At 40.0% G+C, this 24046-nt stretch overlaps 2 protein-coding genes across 4 annotated transcripts; both read left to right on the plus strand.

Moving 5' to 3' along the window:
* Positions 1–585: 585 nt before the first annotated feature.
* Positions 586–1519, plus strand: LOC122397817 (cytochrome b-c1 complex subunit 8). 2 transcript variants are annotated; one of them, XM_043397245.1, is made up of 3 exons: positions 586–658; positions 846–1011; positions 1148–1519. In XM_043397245.1, exons 2-3 carry the CDS (start codon positions 858–860, stop codon positions 1240–1242), a joined length of 249 nt encoding a protein of 82 aa, XP_043253180.1. In that variant the 5' UTR covers positions 586–658; positions 846–857; the 3' UTR covers positions 1243–1519. The 2 variants fall into 2 exon arrangements, with proteins under 2 accessions (XP_043253180.1, XP_043253179.1); XM_043397244.1 differs by having other exon boundaries at positions 601–674.
* Positions 1520–2233: 714 nt separating this feature from the next.
* On the plus strand, positions 2234–23896 carry LOC122397989 (epidermal growth factor receptor kinase substrate 8-like). Of its 2 annotated transcripts, XM_043397536.1 has the most exons (10): positions 2234–2775; positions 14971–15040; positions 15772–16007; positions 16496–16835; positions 16926–18142; positions 18608–18725; positions 22848–23165; positions 23225–23393; positions 23564–23699; positions 23767–23896. In XM_043397536.1, exons 2-10 carry the CDS (start codon positions 14998–15000, stop codon positions 23833–23835), a joined length of 2646 nt encoding a protein of 881 aa, XP_043253471.1. In that variant the 5' UTR covers positions 2234–2775; positions 14971–14997; the 3' UTR covers positions 23836–23896. The 2 variants fall into 2 exon arrangements, with proteins under 2 accessions (XP_043253471.1, XP_043253470.1); XM_043397535.1 differs by lacking the exons at positions 2234–2775; positions 14971–15040 and having other exon boundaries at positions 15595–16007.
* The last annotated feature ends 150 nt before the right edge of the window (positions 23897–24046 follow it).

Raw genomic sequence — 24046 nt, forward strand, 5'->3', positions numbered from 1 at the left:
ATATTATGCTTTTTGTAAGCCGTTAACGGCATAGATGCATCCAAGAAAACATTGTTATTTACATAACAAATTACATAAAATGTAAGCTTAATAACATATATGCCGTTACAGACTTTACCTTAAATTTTAAGTAAATCTGCGCATCGTGGGTTAAAATTTCAATTACGATACGTGATAAATAAAAACGAAAATTCCCTATGACATCTTTTAGCTTTTTCAATTTCTTATGTAATCAATTTTAATATTGACTCATACAATTTTTCAACGAAAATCATATAGTAAACTGTATCTATTTTAAACATATATATTAATTATGAAATCAGTTTGTATTCTAATACATTCGACATAAAATAAATACTCTGTAGCGTTGAAATCTTATTACAAAATCAACACAATTTATGCAAATAATTAAATGCCAGTACTATTATGAAATGTAATATAAATTTCTATTACAGTAGCACATGTATTTTTCATACAAGCAGTTGCAACTTTCATTTTAGAGCATAAATATTAACAAAATCACATCTGAATTATATACATTTAAATTTAGCGCTTCTTTTGCCTTAGATGGCGTTTCAGCTGGTTCAATTATCGTACTGGCAAATGTGCTTCAGAAATATCAGTATTCTGTGAGCATCTGAACTCTTCTAGTTATCGAGTACGTAAAATATTACGTAAGTTTTATATTTTTAAAATAATTGCATTTAGGTACATATTGAGTTAAATAAAATGCAAATATCTTATATAGATTATTTTTAAAAAACAGACTGCATTGCGGACTACTTGTTACTGTCAATTGGTTACGTTTTATTGCCGTTTATGAGAATAAAATATTTCTTTTACAGAATCCAATCAAAATGGGTAAAATGTTCGGAAATCTTGCGAAAATACGTGGCGTCACGTATTTTCGCCTTAGTCCCCACGAGCAAAAAGCATTTGCTGGAGTAATAAGTCATGGTGTACCTAATATGTTACGTCGTATAAACGAAAATATACTTACAGTTACACCTTGTAAGTATTTTCTTTAATTACAACACAATGTTTTAATTTTTCCTATTACACTTTATAAAAGTAATAAAAATTGCAACAGTTATACTGCAATTAATGGTATGTTATATAAGTTTAAATGTTTGATTTTGTGTTACAGTCTTCATTGCTACGTATCTAATCATGACATGGGCAGATGAAGCAAATCACGCGATGCACCGCAAGGACCCCAAACAGTTTGAGAATGACAAATAAATTACAATAATCAATGTATAATCATTATTAATAGTGAATTATCCTATGCACTATGTTACTCATGCTAAGGGTCAGTCATAATATATTCCACAAATGTGCACAGTGCAAAGGGTTAAATAGATTAAAGTATATGTATGTATATACTAAATTGGAAATAACAATTGCTCTAACCTTTTGTATAGTATATATCAAATTACCTTATGTCTATAATATAATTTTGTTTTTTACCCTGTAATATGATTATATAGAAACATTATTAAATTAGTTTAATGAACTATGCATTTTGTTATACTTTATAAAGATCCCACACAATATGTTATAACTACAGTCAAATTTGCGTACGAAAAGTTATATTTTTTAAATAAATTAATCTCTACTTAGGACCATAAATTTTAATTGATATAATGAATGCAACAATTTACAATAAAAAATGAAATTGTTCATCATTTTAGTTATCTTATTCTTATTTGTTTGATAATTATATCGAGTTTAGTAAAAATACCAAAAGTATTTTTAGTACAATGTAATAAAAAATTTCTTTAATATGAAACGTAATACATCAAAAGCAAGCGCCTTGTTACACCCGTCTCCCATCAAACACTAATCAACAGGTGTAACTCATCTTTCTTTGAGAAAAATTCTGTACATTCGTTCGTTGTAACGGATAGTTTGATTGGTTCAAGATACAAGTCATCGGATTTCTTCGGGATTTCCGTGGCATCACCCAAAGCGGCAAGGTATTAGACCCGCACGCTATCAATTATTCTCATTTCTAAATAATGCAACCTTGTTTTCCTAATTATTATTAATAATAAAATGCACCATAATGTCTCTTATACAGTATAACTACCAATATTATGATTTCCAGTACACTTGTATGTAAAACGTGTCACATAAGTTTTGGTATTATTATTCGTTTATAACAATATTTGCGACTGTTTCTAAAACCTTGCATAAGACTCTTCATATCAGGCGTTAAAAATAAAGCCATCAAACGGTATTTTACAAAAATTTATACAAAAAAATTTGTCAATTGAAATCATCGTTAATTTACCGTTAAATTACCGCAAAGTCATTATTGCCATTGTTCATTCTTCTTTTACTATTATTTTGGTAGCGTTCTCTTTTTAGTTACGTTTTACGTTATATTTTCATGCGATTCAGAAGATCTCAAGATCTCAGCCTCGATAAATTTCAATTGTTCATTATTCCCTGCTAATTACTTCTCGATCGCAATATTTTCCCAAGCAGTTAATACGCCCCTGCCGCGGCGCGTCGAAAGTATCCGATTCCGTTAGATCTGAACGCCATATTCCGCAGCTAACTTTCAACCAATAGGAAAACCTGTATCAGCAATGCACCTGGGTAACACAGGTAAGATGTGGACAAGGCAAAGAGCGACCAGGTAGTTGTTCAGGTATTTCCAGTCGAGCATGATCGGCACGTAGAGCTCTTTGCCGAAAGCTTCCCCTCCCTCTCCTTCTATCTCTTTCTCCTTTTGGGTGTGTGCACATTGTGAAAATTTGTAAATAGGTAAGTAAAGAACGTCGTTGTGTGAAACAGTTATTGTTCGCGTATACGTCGCGCAAGCTTGTGATCCTTGATGACCGTTTATTCCGTACGGGTACCGAGCCGCGGAACAGTGATCCAGCGGACTCGGTGAAACGCTGCTGTCAAGGTATTTATGGAAATGATTTCTTGACTGGAGTCATTGCACCGAATACAACGACGTGGATTTCTCCCCGCGTAGAACCGACGTGATCACACCTGTTGCTCTGTACGTCGCCGATGATAATCGTCACGCGAACGTACGTATCCTGTGTGTATATTTCGTGTTCTGGCCGCGGTAACGGATTTCAATAAGAAAAATTCCTACGGGCATCGACAGCGTGTGCCGTCGAAAGACGCACGGTCGGGGTATGCTCGACGACGAGCGTGGAAAAAAATCGTTTGCAATTATATTTCCGGTGGCATCTTCGTCGGGTCTCGAGCGGCGCGATACAATCGTACGGTAAACAATTGTCGTCCACGCGAGACCACGGGCACGGTCTTAACCCGTGCGTTGGTCGTTGCACTTTAAGAAATTTTTCTGCGATCTAACCTGTCCCGAAGACGCGACGAAAACGTAACGTACGATCGTTTCGCGACGAAAACTGCGCGAACATCGGCGAAACTAATAACATCCCGATGCGTGGAAATACAGTGATTTGAATACACACGTAAGCACTTATTGCACACAACCACCGTGGCAATCGTAAATCGTAGCGTGCATTTTTATCACGTTATCACTGTCACGTTCGGATGAATCGCGGTGACTCATTGCTTTAGAACTCAGACTTCCGTTTATTTTATTATGTATTGTTATTACATCTTAACATTTTTACGCGTTTACTTTTACACGGTCCAACGGGAGTCAATTTAACGGCAAGAAAGATCGTCGAATAAAACTTTAACACGCGTAGAAAATAATAATAGCCTATAACTATGGAAATGAAGAAGGAGCAGCGACTATTTCTTCGCCGTTTTATAAGGAGGTTCCCTGCCCATGACATTTACGATAGACATTCCCTCGATTCCCGCAAACACATTGTTTATCGTGAATCGATAACGTTTTCGAGATTTAAATACAATTGTCCCGGGCAAAGTCGTAGCACGTTGAATTGCTTCTATCACGCAAAAATCCTTATCTCCGAGATAGTCGATGCTGGGATGCAATTACGTGGGCTGTTTCGCAAGTTTTTACGGTTCCATTATGTTACCTATAAATAACGCGAACACGTAGATTCGGTTACCAATTACTTAGCTGATCCGTTTGGCGAATTTCGAATACTAATTTACATCGAACGTAAAACAGAAATACCGTTTTGTTTTAATTCCACTGTATTGCGCAAATATTTACGTAATAGTCGAACGTGATGTTATATTATGTTAAATATCGTGCCGAAAGAATCGAAAGACATGTACGCGAAATAACGAGAGGCAACGGAATGCCAGGATTATTTTAATGGTTTAACGATTACTCTCGAGACATTTGAAAACGAAGATATTGATGTAGCATCGTGACTATACGACAACCACCTGTAATTCACGCCTACGAAATGCCTACATGTTCCCCATTACGACCGTTGCGGCATATATTGCAAATATTTACAGAACTCCGTGTACATCGATATTGCATCGAACGGCCTTCGATATCCTGAGAGGAAAATAGCGTAATCCGTTGCGTTCAACTTTTTTTTTTTACACAATTCACGCAACTATAACGAAGCATTGTAGATTCTTTTACAAGTAACATTAATTATACGGACAACTTGCGTAAACCATTTTAAAAATATCTACATAGAATTTTAATTTGTTTATTTCTGTTATAATCTGATACTTTTTCGACTATCTATTATAGAACGTAATGGTGTTGTTTCGACGCAATTGGCGCCGTTTAATAAATTGAAAACTGGAGAATTACGATATTGACCAAGTTTTGGCAAACACAAAGATATGGACTCGAGTCTGATAGGGACGATAAACAAACATCCACGTTACATGCACACGAGGCTTTAATACGATCGATTAAGAGTGTCTTTAATCTCTACAAATGATTTAGTATCAAAAAAATTGAACACTTTATACAGGGTGTTCGGGAAAAATTTTAAAGGGAGATTCTGGAGGTCAAAATAAGACGAAAATCAAGAATGTCAATTTGTTGATCGAGACTTCGTTAAAAAGTTATTAACGTTTAAAGTAGAGCCTGTAGAGTTTCTCATGCTGAGTGAGAACCACTATCGTGCGCGCGCAGCTGTACGCAGACTGCCGTTCTACAGGCGTAACTTTAAACGTTAATAACTTTTTAACGAAGCCTCGATCAACAAATTGGTATTCTTGATTTTCGTCTTATTTTGGTCTCTGGAATCTACCATTAAAATTTTTCCCAGGAGTGGTCGAACACCCTGTATATTTTACAAATTAAGTAATTTTTAGGGCAGTTTTTTTAACGTTCCTGATAGGAATTTCCACGGAAGTACTCCGGGGCTCAAAGAACAATATACATAAATATTGCAACACAGATAAGAAACGATTTCAGATCGCCGATAAATTATCTGGAAACCTTGTTTTCGATAAGACACACGCTGAATCTATCGTATTGGCTCTAGTTGGTGGAAGAATATTCGCTCAGCGCTGGATTAAGCGCCAGGAAGTTTCGATTAATCGGGCATTAATTTGTCGATAGGTGGATGCAAGCGAGTGAAAAGTTCATTCCCTCGGTCCATTCACTGCGAAACTTGTTCGCGATCGGCGGATCAGTAGGTATGCGAGGCGCATTGGCAACTTTCTTTCCACTTTTTCAATACTCTCGCGCGGGTATCCGTCCACGATATGTTTACTTTCAACAGGCGTTTACCTGCCCCCCCACCGGAATCAGGTATTTCCTGGAAAAGCGAGTCTCGAACTTGTCCAATTCACCTGTTAGACTTTCGGCTGGGGCGGGGTAAAATCGAACCGAGTTTTTCCGAGCTTCGTGCCGGGTCATGGCGGTCTTCTACCTGAACTTCCGTGCATACGATCCCTTAATCTTCTCTCTCGCTGGAGCTTACGGTTAGAACTTCTTACGTTGTTTCGAATCCTATCGAGCCATATCGCAAATCACACTAAATATCTTCCACGAGGTTATATAACTCGTTTATGGCCTCTAATGTATCGTATACCTTGCTAACCAGCAAAGTCGTTCGAAGCAGACGATCCTTTTATTACGCTCAGCCGTGTATCTCTCTGGTATGATAATGGGGAACCGTTTCCCAAGTATAAGTCCGCGAAAGATTGTTCGCGCGAACGTTGGAACGACAAGAAATCTGTAAATGGCGGTTATACCTGGTTTATTTACAAGTAATTGCTACGCTCCTATTTATTAACTATTTTTTGCATAGCACTGTTGAGTTAGCAGAGCCAAGATCCTTCCTTGTTACCTGTGTAACCAGTGGACCTGCACGCAGAACGGCACGCCTCTTCTTATAGTAACTTTTATTCTCGGCACGAGGCTTTCCAGAACTTCTATAACTTCTGTCTACGTTTACACTTCGTTATCTCCGGAGTGTTTGCAGAAGTTGACTCGAGGTGTGGGAGAAACCTGTCGGGCACTAATTTATGCCTTGGAACGTATCGACGTAACTGAATTATTGTAGTATGTTACACTGATACAGAACAGTGTTTTCCTAAGTGGTCTCAACCTCTTTCTCGGAAGTTGTAACGCATCGACTCTTGGATTTTAGTTACTCGCAAAAGGGTTAACAACCTTTTGGTTGCACGGTTTGTACCGCTCGCTGGCGAAGGAAGGGAATGCGAGCATTTGTTGCTCGTGCCATGATAAATCGGGAAGACGTACGTTTTACGAGGTTGCTTGCAACCACCTTGCGCGGGAACGTAACGTTAATGACGGCATAAATTCCTCCTCTTTTGCGCGTGCAAATCCGCCGAACGCGTGCCCCGCTCGCTACAAAAAATTTTATTATTAGAAATCACATCATTGGAAAAGTATATTATTTATTTTGAGCATTTCGTCTCTGCTCTTTCTCCATGGGGTCGTTTCTATGGACACCGTGCTACACCTTCCGAGAATTCGCCCGAGGCGCGCGACGAGACGCGATCGCCATTGCTATGTGCCCGAGAAAACGCGATTTGCGTGAGAATGCGAAACTTTCCGTCCCTTTCCCGCATTCGACGCGGCTGCAAATCTCGTTTCAACGTCTGACGCGCGTGTTCCAACCCGGGATAATATCCCGTGGTAATTTGCGTGCATTACGTGGGTGTAATTGCATTTTGCTACTCGGCTGGCGTGTATCGTTCTGCTTATGGGAACCGTGGAAAACGGTACTCGCGATCTCTAGCGATCTACCGTGCACGATGACTCGTAATCGAGCGATATCCGAGGGGCAATTCCACGGTTGAAATTAGGGAGATAGTGGTACTTATATGGTCTCGAATCGTGCAGGTTTTATCTTCTAGTTACGAGTCCAAGTATGATCTTCTGCTACGTCGTTAGAATTCGCGATAATCGTCCATGTCGCGGGAATGAAAACCGCTCCTAAATCGGGGATGAGAAAGTATTCGATAATTGAAACAATAAAAGAAGTTGTAGCTTTCAGATCGGTTATCAAAATATACTCTACGGTGGTCAGTAGAAGAGAAATCGCGATAATAAAGAAAAACGTTTATCGATATGTTGTTTATCAATTTGTAAATCGTTGATCCACATCGCCTAAAGTCGACGAGTCCGAATTCTTTTTCTACGGAGACTGGTTCTGACCTTCCTGCTTTACGTAATCGTCGCTCGAAGCTTTCAACGTTGGAGGTTCGAAAGGAAATTCTCCGGTTTAGATGTCCATCTTAGGCGACGGCGAAGAAGGTGTCAGAGGATCGAATGCCGTTTCCGTCGCGTACGGTCAAGGACGTGGTTGCTTCAGCGCATTCTCGAGATGAATTTTTCTTCGAGGGCGTGTCCGCATCCATAAGCAATTATGCTCTCGCACTAGTAAAACCGTAAGGTTATTACGCACCGTTCTATTCGAACGTTCATACCATCATCGATTTTATACAACTCTTACAGCCTGCAATATATTACAACGTGCACATCAGATTATTTTTTAATACAAACTTACTTACAAAGTAAACGCTTCAAGGTTTTGTTAAAATTATAAAAAGATATTTGTAGTATCTTAATTAATCTTACTTAATTAATTACTTAATTAATCTTAATTAATATTTACCATTTTTTACAACTGTGAATTTGATCTGCAAAAGGGTTAACGTGAATTGCAATTCAAGATTTTGTTGAAATTATAAAAAGATATTTGTAGTATCTTAATTAATCTTACTTAATTAATTACTTAATTAATCTTAATTAATATTTACCATTTTTTACAACTGTGAATTTGATCTGCAAAAGGGTTAACGTGAATTGTAATTCAAGATTTTGTTAAAATTATAAAAAGATATTTGTAGTATCTTAATTAATCTTGCTTAATTAATTACTTAATTAATATTTACCATTTTTTCCCAGTGTGAATTTGATCTGCAAAAGGGTTAACGTGAATTGTAATTGAAGATTTTGTTAAAATTATAAAAAGATATTTGTAGTATCTTAATTAATCTTACTTAATTAATTACTTAATTAATCTTAATTAATATTTACCATTTTTTTCCAAGTGTGAATTTGATCTGTAAAAGGGTTAACGTGAATTGTAATTCAAGACTTTGTTAAAATTATAAAAAGATATTTGTGGTAACTTAATTAATCCTTTCTAACGTAAACTGTATTGTAAATCATATTTACCATTTTTTACAAGTGTGAATTTTGTAGTAACTTAATTAATCCTTTGTAGCGTAAACCGTTTTGTGAATCGTATTTACCATTTTTTCCAAGTGTGGATTTGATCTGCAAAAGGGTTAACGTGAATTGTAGAATTTGTAGAGGAGTAAAAGCGATCTCGAGGATCGAGAATACCTTGGAGCTTTTGCCAGAAATAGGCTCGGTTTGAATGAAAACCGATAGAAATCTGGAATCCAAACGGTCGCCGTGGAATTCCTGGCTCGCAGTCTTGAAATGCATTGGTAACTTCGATCTCGAGGCGTGTAAACGAAGCCCACTCACCTTCCTTCCTTTTCCCTTCCCCTTTCGCCGCGGCCGCTATTAGGTCGCAGTTACGACATTTTAAGTCCGCACTTACGACTTCGATGCGCCATAGAAAATGAATTGCTCCATCCCGGCCACCGGATTCGACTAATCAAAATCGCGATCGTTCGATATCGGTTCACCCGGTATACCGTAACTCGCGTTCGACTTGGAATATTCGAGCTGTAATTACACGATCGAAAAAACGCTCCGAGGAACGGCATTTCATTTGTGCAGATTGTTCGATATTCCTCCGGTTTCCCGGAATGGTCAGACATTTGCGGCTCGTAAAAAATTTTCATTACGCGATAAACATTCGAAATAGTCTGAATTAATATGGTATTCGGTCGTAGGTTTTACAGTCTAATCAACAGTATTTGCTTCTCTCAAACAAATCTTCTCTAACACTAGAACTACCAAACTAGTCAAAATGACCCATTTGTAGTTTCTAATAAAATCGGTAAAAAATTTACTCGACTAATTTTCTATAAAAGAATTAATAAACACTTATTTCCATTGCATTATACATTTCTTCATGCACCTATCGTTTCAATTTCAAATAAAACACACTACAAATAAACACACTATAATTGTCGGCAGTTCTAGTATTAATAAAGGTTCTCAAAGTGTCCCAAAGTAGTGTGACATTCATTTTCACTTGAATTAATTTCTGGATGAAACACAGCTAGAAGAGCAAGCAAAGAATGGAAAATCTATCTCTAAATTTAATACAGGTTTTAGATTCTAATCAACAGTATTTGCTATTCTCAAACAAATCTTTAATAAAGTTTCTTAAAATGTCCCAAAGTAGCGTGACGTTAATTTTCACTTGAATTAATTTCTGGATGAGACACAGCTAGACAAGGTACTTTAACCATTGCAAAGAATGGAAAACCTATCTCTTTTAATACAGATTTCGTGGCGTTAAACATAATTCGAAGTCGAACGCGCTTAAGAGAACTCCTAGCTTCCACCGTGTCTAGAGATACAGCTACGAAGAAAAAAAAAAGGTAACGGAGATATACAATGAGTCTCGCCGCTCCGTGGAAACCCGGACAGCATTCCCACCATCGATGATACAACCATTTTTATCGAGTCACATATCTCGACCGGTTACGCAATACCATTAACCGATCGCGATATGGCACCGCGACCCAAATCCGCCGTCACCGTGAAATCATATACATTTGAGACGAAATTGTGCCGTTAAACGATCGCGTCGGTACTATGGGCCGACGATTCGCGCCTATTTCAGTTTTAAAGCGGGTTTCGCGGTGGTACAAAAGTGCGTGCACGCGGCAACACGACGCGGCCATTGAATTACGCGAAACCGGTGGGCGGGCTACGTTCAGGGTTGGCCAGTAAACAACTACGCTTCCAACGATTACTGTAATTAATTATGGAAGTAATCATAGTAATCGTAATCGTAGCATGGAGTTTTGCTCCTTTAGACTGATAAATAAATAGAAATTGCACGATGAAGCGAATCGACGGCCACTTTCTCGACGCCGATCCTGTCGTACGAAACGACACCTGATAGAGCGTGTAACAATGCTTCCTCCGTTATGCGGATTCCCACGGCGCCTAATCCCTGGCACAGTGAAAGCACTCGGACAGCCAGTCATTCAGCGTTTTCTGCCGGCTGATTTTGAATACTAATCCCCTTTTCTCGCGGATCGTCCATTCGAAAGCTGGTCAGGCAGCTGTAATACAAGAGAATTTTAAGATTTTAGTCTGAATGATTTTCTCTTCTCAAATTTTTTAAAAGCCTCGAAAGATAAACAAACTCTCCGCGTACGACCTCTTCCACTCGAAGCTCGGTATTCGAAAATGGCTGCTGCCGCGAAGACTCGCCGAACTGCGGATGTGGTCGACCTCGACCACGTTCACGTTCACGAACTGAAAATTCAAAACAACACGATGATTACACGCCGAGGTATGCGGATGAATTCCAGTCCTGACTTTTGCAGAGAGAAAAAGAAATCAGCTGATAGGATTAATGGAACATGATTCGAACCCGAATCCTCGCTGAATCCTTGCTCCAACCATCGAGATCCATTTAGGATTCCTCAGTTTTATATTTCGATAACTACCTCTTAGCTTGATACGTTTCTTTTACTATCTTGCACCTCGTTAATGGACTCTTTTAACACTAGATTGCCCAAGGAAGTCATTTTGACTGCTTTTTAATTTCAATTAGAAAAACAATTATTATAATGACACAATTTCTTAGAATTTTGTGACTCTTTGTACAACTTATAAATGAGTTTATTAATAATTGTAGTTCCCTCCCCCCTCCTTCATTTCCGGTATATATATATATATATAATTTACTCAATTCAATAATAAGAGTCATTTGATTATTAAATTGAGTAAATTGACACATGATAACATACAAGTACGTGATAAATTGTCGATTTGGGCGTATGCTTGATAAGTTGCAGTTTCCCAATAAGCTAAAGTAGTACTTGTTAGTTGTAACTAAATTCATAATATTAAAAATTAATTTTAAACAAATTTCTTTACACATTAGTTATTCTTTCACAATACAGTCATTTTGACTGCTTTTGGGCAATATAGGTATATACTAAATTTCAGTCTTTCTAGTGTTAAGGGAGTAAATATTTGCGAATCTGAAAATTGGCAATGGTATTATTATACGTACTACTTAGACAAGACTTCCTCCTATTTGAATAGTATTGCTTCTCTTTTAGAGATCTATGGTACCAAACCAGACTATAGGAAGGGTTGATATAAATCAAAGTCAGACAGTTTCAGTCTTTCTAGTGTTAAAGGAGTAAATATTTGGGAATCAGAAAATTGGCAATGGCACTATTATACGTACTACTTAGACAAGACTTCCTCCTATTTGAATAGTACTGCTTCTCTTTTAGAGATCTATGGTACCAAACCAGACTATAGGAAGGGTTGATATAAATCAAATTGGTTTAGTTATCTAGAACAATGACGTTATAAATAACGATCTATATTAACTGTGTTACGTATGATATTCTCAGCTGGTTCGAGCAAGTCATAAAGCCAGAAACAATCGTTGTAGCGAGACAGTCTGCACGTGGGAAGGCACGCGGCCCAAGAATTTAACACGAGCCAAGGGCGCCGATTAGGGCCTCACACACACGCATAGATTACGTCGTAATTAAATATCGTACGATCGTTAATTATCGTCCCATGGGAAATTGTCCTATCTTTATCTTTACGATCGTTACGCGCCAAGGCGTATATGCGATGCGTCGCGCACAAACGAATTCCATAGAGGCGCGTCGGTCGAACAATTTATGGCTTTTATGGACGAAATATCCCGCTAAGCCCGCATCGACGGACGCGCGAGCTTTTATTCAACACCTGGTAGTAAGCGGCAGCGTGCGCGACCGTACGTACGTAGCCATCCAATCAAATAGGTTTCTCTTGGAGCAAATTCAGAATTTCACATTCCTCGCACATAACTATGCAAAAAACCGAGCTGCCTTCATAGTTTCTCTCTTTGCCCGGAGCCGCCACGCACACGGTACAGTACACGTTGCCTCCAAGGGTTTTCAACGGAACAGGAAGCCTCCATCTTGTTTTTTATGCGCGACGCTCAGGTCGAAGAAATTAAAAGGATGCAACTACTATCCAGGATGATCGTTTGGTCCATGTTTAAAACCTTAACAATATAAGTTGCATACGTATTTGTCAGCCATCTTGAGTCCACAATTATTTGTAAATAAACAGCACAATTTGAACTATAGTCTTGGAGGATTCTGATGTTTCTTGAGAGCTTATCCATTAACGTAGCAGCGTAGAAAGGGTCCGTTGGAATGTCAAAAGGCTACCACTGGTTGAACGTATACACGTATCGGTGTACGAAAGTGTCCTAGAATCGAGAATAGCACAGCACTAAAGTATGGAAAAAGTGTGTCGTGGGCATAGGTTCGAAAATGAATTCTGTTTACCATAAGTGAAGTGCAATTCTCTCTGCGTCGGTTGTGCAAGCGTATGCAAATGTGCAATCTTCTGATTCAACTTGCCGGGACTTTTTCCCCCGCGAGAGATATTTCGAGAAATTCTGCCGTGTTCGTTTGCAATAAATGATAATGTGGCCAGGCGGGCACAACAGCGGGCAGAGAATATGTAATCATCGGGAAGAGTTTTCGCGCGACGCCATCGCGGCACCGTTTAAATCCAAGCGCTTTCAACATCGTGTATCCTGTAAAAATAAACGGGGAGAAAAAAAAAGTTAAAAGAATTCCGTGTCGTTGATGATAATTCTTCCGACGAGCAGAATCGCCTAAATTGCTGGCGATACTGGAACAGAAAGTCGCTTTCATTCGAGCAATTAAAAACTCGTTTTTAGACTCGTGCGTACGAGACGGCCAGCAACGATGTCCAAAAAAATTTCGTTCGTATTCTACGTTACCGGAGTCAGGAAACAAATATAATAATTTGTCTGGTTTCTACGTAACAACGAGTAATATATTCTCGTATCAAATTACGAGAAGAAACTTTAACAAATATTTATGGATTTTATTTATAGATTTTATGTGTCCCCGGGGAAGCCTGTAAGTACGTGCTTAAAACCTTGAATGTTAAACAAAGTTATGTGAGCTTTGCTCGTATCTATTACGATCACTTTTTGATGATTTCGAAGTGGACGTAAATATCATTAGTGAACGTGGATGTAATTAAAAATGCAGAAGTGCACGGTGTAATTAGAAATCAACAGAGAGTTGATTACTATGAAGTAATTGAAGAATTTCATTCCTTTGGGTATTAATTATGAAAAGTATAATAACTTGTAACTGTACAATTATTTTACTTTAAATTCATCTTTTAGTTTCTTAACATTCTTGGTCTTATACGTGGCTCATCGTTAGACTGCGGATCTTTATGTAAATTCATATTTTTATAGAATTAATGAAATGGGAGCTTTGTAGAGGGTTGTCTTAACACCTAAATATAATAATTCGTATGTTACTTTAAGTATTTCTCATATCTTTGCATATTAAGTGCTCTCTGTAGTTTCTTCAGAATTACAATTTTCCATAAATGCATAAACATCCGCAGTCTACTCGTCGTTTTAGAAATACATCCGCTATTAAACTACTAAGCTTAGGAGCATCAGAATTCTTCAAGAGATATTTCAAGATCCTGTCCAAATATTTTTGGGGTTCCGTACACTCTTAGTCTAAAGAATCAATGGGAAGACAGTTTATACCTATGCGACCTCGAGACACCTCGCTGGCCGAGGGTGCATGACTTTCGTCAATTTCCCATTCAATCCTCGACCCAGTCATAAATTCCCCGCTAAGCTATTGGGTAGAGTCATAAGTTACTGTCGGTTCAGGCAGTGGATCATAAACTTTTTTAGGGAATTCCAAATGACTCGCAGTTTCCCTTCGTCGTTGCGTTTATCTTATTTCAGAGGGTTCAGCGGTCCAACAGCAGTATTAGCGCAACTTTTACTGAAACAAATATGAAACAGATTAAATTCTTTATTTACAAAAACACAATGAAGAGTAAAAAGAAAAATAGTTATAAAAAACCACCGTTCCTTTTGGTCCATAATTAAGGGATGCAATCTTGCTTCCGGATTCGTGTTTGGGACGAGGAACTCTATCAGGCGAATATTACAGAATAGAAAGATTTTACTTTGTTGGATGGTGTATTTATCGTCACCATAGTACCCGGGAATCGCACCTTCGTAGTGGCCAAAGTTCGATAAATGGATGGCACGCGAAAGGAATTCCCGACATGTCTGGCGAGCGAATTAGGCTCATTGGAATTTCACTTTGGTTACAAGCTGGCTTTCGTGCCGCCAAGTATGGTCCCCATGACCCGGTAGCCGGATACGATACGCGACGTGCAACTATCGCCTGTCTCCAGTCATTAAGTGATTAAACACCGTACTGCCTTCGACAAAGCGTTTATGACATCGTCGGGTCCCGTTCCGAGCCGAATAAGCGGTCAACGAGACAGATCGCGTGGATCGCGACGAGAAGCAACTGTTTCTAATCGTTCGCGGACGCGTCGATGACTTCTTCAAGCCTGGATTTAATTGCTTGTTTCAGATAAGAACTAAACGAAAATCGGCCACAATGCCGTACTACAACAGCGGCCACAGTCCCTCCACTTATAAAGGTAATAATGGCGGAACGGTCTGGCCTTGGATAATTTTATATTCGAACAGTTTCAATATATAAATAAATAATCGAGTTAAACGCGAGTTAAATCGAGTCTTACAAATCATCCAACACTTCCGTAATAAAGCACAAATTGAAAATACTCTTTCTGCAAAGACAGCTGAACAATTAAACCATTAAAATTGTTGTAACTAGGGGACAAGATAAAACGTAACAAATGTTGACACGCGATTGAATGTATGCCTGATTATGCTCACATTTTATGAAACTCTCTACAAGAGTGTAAACACAATATGTACATATTATGTAAATGTGTGCTTACGGAGGATGGGCGCGACTATGTTTACTCGAGGAAAAGATTTCGATTAGATCATGGCAAATATGTCTATTAACTGAGGAGCTCCGGTAACAACACATTTCCGCTATTATTTTGTTATTAATGTGTAGCAAATATTATATAATTTTAAACGTTGAGATGGTAGAATTTCATGTGTCTATAATATTACAGTAAAAAATGCTACATATTAATTTCACATAAATGTCTTTGCCAAATTTCAAAACTTTCCTGTTTCCACCTGTTCGGTCTTCGTTGACCGAGCTAATCGTACCGTTTGCGTCCCACATTCCACGGCGCCAAAGAGCAACGTGCAAATCAGGTTGCTGAAATATCAGACATGTTGCTCGACGAACTCGCGATAATGAAATTAATGGGAATCGCGGTGCATCCAGATGGAGGATCCAGTGGGCCATCGAGCACATCGGGCGGCCGAGTCAGTAGCTCCGAGCCGACGTACATGATGGAGCATTTGGCCACATTCACGGTCACGAAGGAAACCGGTATTGTTTATCCAGCGGACGGTATGCGGCGACTTCTGCAGTTGGAGAAGAGTAACGGCATTTGGAGCCAAAAGATGCAGCTCCGTCTGGAACGGAACTGGGTCCTGATCATGGACAACGAGACAGGGGTAATAGATCCTTGACACAGCATAATTATCATTTCCAAGCTAAAAACAGAGAAACTTACATGACTATACAGGATGTTCATTGTAACGGTCACTACGATTTCTTTGGACACTTCTGATAATCTGACAGAGTAAACTGACAGCCATGTGTACTTTCCATTTCTAGAGATACATTCGACGTGCATCGTTACAAAGATTGTCCTTAATTGTCAGATTGTCGAAAGCGCCCAACGGATCAGAAGCGTTTTTTTAAATAAAACTTGAAATGAAAATTAGTAAATTAAGTAATTCCTGAAGCGTGTTCTCGTTTTGTTCCGATGTGTACGCGCGATGAAAGATTTATTTAAAAGACCGAAGGGTGCTCGAGACTTTTGAACAGCAATGTATAACGTGCGACGACATTACGAAGTAGAACGTTTGTGAAATTACACAGCCGCCCAAGAGTTTGAGGCAGTTTTCACTTAATGCATCGTTGATAAATTCGTATGCAGGCCGTCATGGAGCGATTCCCAGCCTCGTTGATACAGGAACCGACCGCATTCACGTCGAGGGACCCTATGGAGATGTATAACAACATTCTCGTCTTCACAGTGGCGGATGACAGCGGTTCCGGTCAGCGAGCAGAGATGCATATATTCCAGTGTCAAAGCGTCTCGGCCCAGGACCTCGTCGAGGACTTGAAAATGTTGCAGATGGGTAAACTGGTGCCTGGTGGTTCACCGAGGGGTCCTAGGGGACGTATACCTCCGCCACCGACATTGCCACCGCCGGAACCACCCTTGAACGGGGTGAACGTCCGGGAACAAGTGTCCGCCTTCAACGCTAACAATGGTAAATGACTTCTGTAAAAGCAGGGATAATATCCGCTCCTGAAACAAAAATTAATTTCTGTTAGTAAACGCTATATTTTGTTTTAAACAGCGGACGGCCAGAACGACATATCTCGCGAAGAGAACAACGACGAGGTCTCCTCGACGTCCTCGGAGAAGTACGAACGCGACGTGACGATCCTCAACCATTGCTTCGACGACATCGAGAAGTTTATCGCGCGTCTGCAGCACGCCGCGGCCGCGTCCAAGGAGCTGGAGCGCCGCAGACGCAACCGGAAGTCGAAGAAGAGAAACCTGGGCGACGGTATGCTGACGCTAAGGGCGAAACCGCCGCTGGAGATGGAGTTCATCGACATCTTCCAGAAGTTCAAGCTCTCGTTCAACTTGCTGGCCAAGCTCAAGGCCCACATCCACGATCCCAACGCCCCCGAGCTAGTCCACTTCCTCTTCACGCCTCTGGCTCTCATCGTGGACGCGTCCCGCGACACCAACTACGATCCCAATCTGCCCAGCAAAGTGGTGTCGCCGTTGTTGACCAGAGAGGCGGTCAATCTGCTGATCAACTGCGTGACCAGCAAAGAGACCGAGCTGTGGCACTCTCTGGGCGACACATGGCTGATACCGCGCGACCAATGGAAAGGACACGTGCCACCGTATCATCCCATCTTCGTGGACGGTTGGTCACCCGAGTACCCGATACCCGAGGACAGAGACCACGATCATTTAGCCTCGCTACTAAACGCTGACAAACAAAAGAGGGACGAGCTGCCCGAGCAACAGAACGATCCTTACTACAATCACCGGGAGGTGGACGAGTCGCATTACAGCAGCGATTACTTGGAATACGAGAGCAGAGAGGAGCGCGGTGGCAACGAGTACTTCGACAGGAGTTACGGTACCACTTCTGAGCTCTATGGCAGGGAGGAGAGAGTGGTCGATCAGACGAGGGCCCACAGCGACATATCCGTCGACTCCATCGAGAGAACACCGAGGGTCGCCGGTATGGAACGGGCCCAGGAGGCCTGGCTGGACGACCTGATGGCCAGACACGCGAAGATCGTGCAGGTCACTTATCCCCGAACGGCGAACAACGACAAAGAGCTGACGGTCGTCAGGGGCGAGTATCTGGAGATACTCGACGACAGCCGGAAGTGGTGGAAGGCGAGGAATTCCAGGGGCCAGGTAGCGCACGTGCCGCACACCATCGTCACGCCCCACAATCCGTCCCATTCCGGCGAGAACGACGTTTTCAACAATCCTCTGTACACCAGCCGATATCCGCGACAGGGGCACGGCTACAATTACGAGGTGAGAGTTGTCGAGGACGTATCCGCGCGCCTCCGAGAAAACTAATTACAGTGGTAAAGATCCGCTCGAACGGCGAGATAATTGCCGTTGCGAAACTGTGCCGCTGGTAACGATTCGCGCGATCGAAGGGCCCAGCGATTGGAATCAGGTATCTCCGCTTTTCGATGAAAATAAGCGCGCTGAAATTCCACGCTCGATGGGAAGATCTTGCGGCAACGAGCACCGGCTGACTTTGTCATTTCGCTCCAAATCGGTCACTCTTTTTGTTCAAGCACGTTGCAGGTCATCTGAAAAGATAGAGTTTATGTTAGAGTTTAGAATTTAAATCGAGAATAAAGCAGGAGATTTTATTAGCTATCTGTAATATAGGAACCTAGATATACTCTGGACCCTTCAGTTAACTTAGAGCAGACTTTTAATGATTTTTACTTTTAAACATTTTAAATGTTATTTATGAAATTGTAGGATTCTGAAATTGAGAGAACCAGCACTAGTCCAGGCCCGGAAGCCACTCATCGGACACACGCGATTCCGCCACCGGCGCCTGCAGATTGGGTGAGGAAAGAGAGACTCGGGAAAAAAGGTGAATTCCGATACTTTTAAGCCATCTAGTGACTCAGGATCGTGTAATATTCTCCGTTGCTTGAATAGAATTACTTGGGCCGGGTGATAGAACCACTTCCGAGTAGCGATCTTTATCAGATCTATTAAAACAGGTCACCCACTGAGATAAAGTATGGAGATCTTCGAGGCTTCCATGGTCTACGTTCTGGCAATTGAAACTGTAGGGAGCTTCTTCCTTGCTCGGTATTGGAATTATTATCCAAGAGAACACAGTCTAGAAGCCTAGAAGTTAGTTTCAATTGCAAGATAAAGTACGCCACGCGGAGCATTAAAAATAATTCACCGAATACAATTAGCATCGTCGCGCAATAATATTATTATTTATAATCAGTGTCTATGTCGTGTTTGAACCTGCTGTACACGTCCAACCGAAGCATTCCATGATTTCTGACTCTATTTTTTTTTTTTTTTTTTTTCTTATGTCAATATCGTGTTTTTTCCATTTGTGTATATATATAAATATAAATATATAAAGAGGTATATGCGAGTAATATCTAGATCGAATCGTCAATATCGTTATCGTAAGAGGGGCATGGTAACCGGAGGAATTATACGTTCGAATGTTGTTAAACATTGTGGCTCCATTTTCCAAGTTCTTCGGCCCTGTCCAAAGTTTCGCTTTGTATGGACAATCCATACGGACACCGGGAAGAACTTCGAAAATAACACCGTAATACATAATTTATTTCGTCGCAAGGAATCGAACGTTCGTTCCTTTCTTTCTCGTACAGCTTAGAAGTACTAGCGATAAGACAATGACTTTATCAGATACACAGCTCCGCGATCGAGAAATGCAATTAAACGCTGGATAAACGTGGCACCGTTAAACGTGCAACGAGCATTGAAACGCGTTTCACAGCGGCAGATTGATATTTCTATCGCGCGTTTATTTAACGACACAAATATATAAACTGACACGTTATATACGCTCGAAATCAACTGGTATCATTTCATTATCGGTTAGGAGTCTTCGAGTTCATTTTAACACCGTACCTTTTGTTAGTGACCATAAGGACGATACCATATTTTTTTATATTTATCGACTAACCAAATCTTAGTATATATATATATATATACATACTTAACAGGAGAGAACGATATGTATAGTTTTCTATTAAAAATGTAACGTAAAGCGTAAAAAGTCGTGGGTTGGTTAAGTTAATGGGCTCGTTATCGAGCCCGAGAAACGTACTGCAAAAGGAGTTACAAAGAATGGCACCCGATAGTGAAAATAACGTCTTGCACAAAAAATTCTAATCGTTAAATCTGGAATTCCATGCCGGGGCATTCTCTTCAGCTCTCTACTATACGAATGCATATTTCTGTGCGTTTCTGCTAGGACTATAGGGAAGTCACTGTGTCCGTCCATTATTCCGTATTATACTCGGCTTCGTTCTGAGAAAAAGCATTAGCGGTGTCGGATTAAAGCTATTGACAATTGGCACGTCACCCTTCCGCAACAAAGGAACAATCAAAAGCTCGATTCCCGCGCGATCAAATTCGCCGATAAACGCATTCACTCTCGTGACTCATTTCTTTATTTATCAATGGCTTTGATCGACCGGCGCAAATCTTTCTCTCGATGCTTGTACGTGTCGTCGTATGTGTCTGCACGCATCAGTGTAAGTAAGCTTGTACAAACACGCGAGGAGAACGTTGGGAAAGAAGAATCGTCGGATTTTTGCGATTCCAATCGCGTGACTGAACACATCCGCCAAGTTCGCCCTCCTCCTTTCAATTTTAATGAATTTTTGCAGGTTTCTAGAACGATCACAAAGAAGGGGTATGTTTTATCAGAAGCATTGAACTTAAGTTTGAGTTGTAAATTATTGAACGTGTCGAAATCAAGGCCGACTACTTCGCGGATGTTCATTCTGAAATCAGAGATGGGCGAAATTCTTATCCGGGTACAAAGAATATAGCGAATAAAAATTAAATTTCAGTCATAATTACATAATAATTTAACTGGTAACGAAGTCAATTATCTATTACGTGTTAGTTGTGATTTTTATCTAGATAAGGATTTTACCCATCTTTGTCACGCGACCGCTGCTTTGCGGTAAAAAATCTCGACTTTAGCTTTTCAGGATTCGTCCATCAGTCAAGATGCGTGTTCACGTAATATCGAGTCAACATTTATTATCCTGACGGATATCACGTTTGTCGTGAAAATCAGGTCATTATTTAATTTAAAATTTGTCGTAGTACTTATTTTTCTAACCTCGTCGAAACTCAAGGGTCCAGATTCATTTTTCTTAACATCCATAAGAATTCATTTTTGTAGATCCTGATTGAAAAGTACTGTCATTTATATGTACATGGGTGTTGTGGCGATCCAATTATGTCTACAAGCCTCGTATTTGATTAATCGGCGAATTTTCAACGAGCTTCGCCAGACTTCATTCCAACGTTCACAGTATCGAGAAATGAAAACCCTACAAAATGTTATCGATGACAAAAACTAAATAGAATCGGTGAGAGAACGCAATGTTCTTGTTGACCTACATATCGCATGCAAAATAGAAGATGGCTTGTCACGTGGGTATAGATGGATCTCGAAACCGTGCAAACACATCAGCAGAAAATGTTACACTGTCATGGCTTTAAAATGCTTCGACTCGAATATCATGTGAACACGCACCTTTGGTTTTGCGCCGTCAACCGAATAAGGAGAAAGCAAAAATGGGAAACGAACTGCGTATTGATGAATGAGCGTGACTGTGCCGCTTTCTTGTTGCGTAAACATTCGTGGAAACACGTCCAACAGAGGGCGCGCGATTGCCGGTACGCGTGCTCGATCTATTTTTGTACGATTGGATTATTTATGTATAGAATGATCCGTACGAAGATGACGAATCTGTATAAATTGCGATTGTCTCGATAGCTTGAAAGAATGTTAGAGACGTTCAGGCAGGCTCGTTCGTTTAAATAGAACGTTATACTTACCCCGCAGGGTAACACTTATTTTTACGAGTTCAATGACCTGTAACGCATGGGCTCCCAAGGTCATTCGACCACACGTACTTGTGGCAAGGAATATTCACGAGGCGTCTTTTTCTCAACAGAGTCTATCATTCCCCTGTCTTGAATCGATAATTGTATTATTAATGCAACAAGTCGATAGCACTCGACACCTGTATATGTATAGTGCTAAGCAGGCTTGTTGTTACTGTCTCATATAGATTAATTTTCAAATCCACATTACCATGACAGGAGCGGATCCAAAAAGCTTGCTGGAGGAGGGGCGAGATATGTAAAAATATATTTCTGAATTTATGAAACGAATAATAATTATATTTTCTAAAGATTTCATGGTTCTTGGATCCACCCCTGGTACTCGAACTGTTCAACAATGTCGTACAAATGTAAACATATCAATTTTTATTGTCGAAGAGGTAAAAATCTAAACAGTTAACGATACCTTCAATTCAGGTGTCTGAAACCACCTCAACGCCTTCGTTTCCCTTTTTTCTTACAACTCTTAATTGTATTATAGTAATCTTATTGAAATCTTCCACGAGGACATACCGCAATATAAAATATACAGGATCGCGTAATCTCTACTGTACTCTCTTCTCCAGCGAGTGAAACTCTTTAAAACTCTTTGTTTGTTTTGTGTCCACGGGATGGGGGTACGATCCGTCCAGTATTTCGTTGCACTGTAATTTATGTACATCACTTATTAAAATAAATATACTCGGTTACAGATAGTAGGCGTTTCCGCATTAAATATATTCTCGTCCTACCCCACTGATAGAATAGACACTTTTTCTTGCTTCAAATCGCAAGACAATATTTTCATATCACAAATATATGAAACGCTTATGCGCGCATCGGTATCCTTGCGTTTACTATTGTTGATGTTTTCGTCGGTAATGTTCCTGTCGTGCTGTTACGTTTGCTTGAGGTGTGCTTCTTGGTGTGATCGTCCATTGGAAAAAAAGTGTCCGCCGTCTTTATTCACCAAACGCATTAGGGTAAGTTTATCTTAACGCTTATGGTATTCGATATTTAATTACAATACGGTACTTTGACTCGTTACGCAAATGAATACACTCTATATCGAGATTACTTGTTGCAGATGAGTCTACTGAAACGTCACCTACCAGTAGCAAGGTAATATCCTCGGTCGGGACCGACACCAACTTAGACACACCACCAACCCCCCTCGTCGAAAATCGGAAATTTATGTTCGAGAACAAATCAATCGAGGTAGCTCAAGTTCATCCACCACCTGCTAACGTGTCTGTGAAGGTGGCTCCTAAATCATCAACATCACCACCACCACCACCGCCTCCACCACCTCCAACTCCAACTCCAACTCTGCAAAGTCAGTCATCTGTCTCATCTACCAGCTCAAGCAGAACAGGAACTCAGAAAAGCAACAAGTCTACCTTTGGTAAAATTGTAGTACTTTCATTCCTTACAATAGATACTTGAACGTCTTATATTTTTAAGGGCCTCAAAGTCAGGATCAAATGCACCAGGAACTGAAATTCGTCCTGAACATCTACCGCGAGAAGAAACAAAACGTCAAAGACATCTCGGGTCCCGACGTTATTTTGGATCAATTTTCATCTCCCAGTGAAGTGCACAACTGGCTGATGGTTAAAGGATTTTCAGAAAAGTATGATAGAATTGTGTAATGTATTCTGTAATGCAGTATGAGTCACAAAATCTTAAAAGTATAAGTGTAAGGAAAGTGGATCAACAAGCATGGGAATTTGAAAACTACTTGTCTATATAAATACATCTTGTACGAAAAAAAAACGATAAAATTCATATATCTACTTCTAGGACTTGCAAACAGTTGAGGGATATGACTGGTTCGGATATATTTGATCTAACTAGACGACAAATGGATCACTACTGCGGCGCAGGAGAAGGCTCTAGACTCTACAGCCAAATTACATTATTACGAACTGAAACCGAGGTGAGCTATGAAAATAAAATCGCTGGAGACGCGAATATCTAAAGTTTCTCGTTATTTGTATTTGCAGAAGAAGAGTTCTCGAAAATCGGAATTGAAGGGAATATTGGAAAAAGCTCGTCACAGAGCAGAACAATAGAACGTCTATAAAATACTCTCCATAAATTAAAGAAACAAAATATAAATGATATCATTCACAGAATGTATGTAGGGATACGTAGACGTACTGAGAAATATAAAGTATTATGTTATATTTATTACTAACTGACAGTGGCACGATTGTTCTCTTTCATGACATTCTGTGATGATTTTATCAAAATGTGAGCAATATCACGCACATTGTAACGAGA

This window comes from Colletes gigas, unplaced genomic scaffold (assembly GCF_013123115.1).
Source record: "Colletes gigas isolate AHSC1104 unplaced genomic scaffold, ASM1312311v1 Colletes_gigas_Sc00010, whole genome shotgun sequence".
NCBI classification, from domain to species: domain Eukaryota; kingdom Metazoa; phylum Arthropoda; class Insecta; order Hymenoptera; family Colletidae; genus Colletes; species Colletes gigas.

Excerpts from the sequence above, each read along its gene's own strand:
- LOC122397817 (XM_043397245.1), top strand. The coding sequence starts at position 858 with ATGGGTAAAATGTTCGGAAATCTTGCGAAAATACGTGGCGTCACGTAT. Across the intron at positions 1,012-1,147 it reads TATACTTACAGTTACACCTT|TCTTCATTGCTACGTATCTA; the intron begins GTAAGTATTTTC and ends TTTGTGTTACAG.
- LOC122397989 (XM_043397535.1), top strand. The coding sequence starts at position 15,717 with ATGTTGCTCGACGAACTCGCGATAATGAAATTAATGGGAATCGCGGTG. Across the intron at positions 16,836-16,925 it reads CGCCTTCAACGCTAACAATG|CGGACGGCCAGAACGACATA; the intron begins GTAAATGACTTC and ends TGTTTTAAACAG. Across the intron at positions 18,143-18,607 it reads GGCACGGCTACAATTACGAG|GATTCTGAAATTGAGAGAAC; the intron begins GTGAGAGTTGTC and ends ATGAAATTGTAG.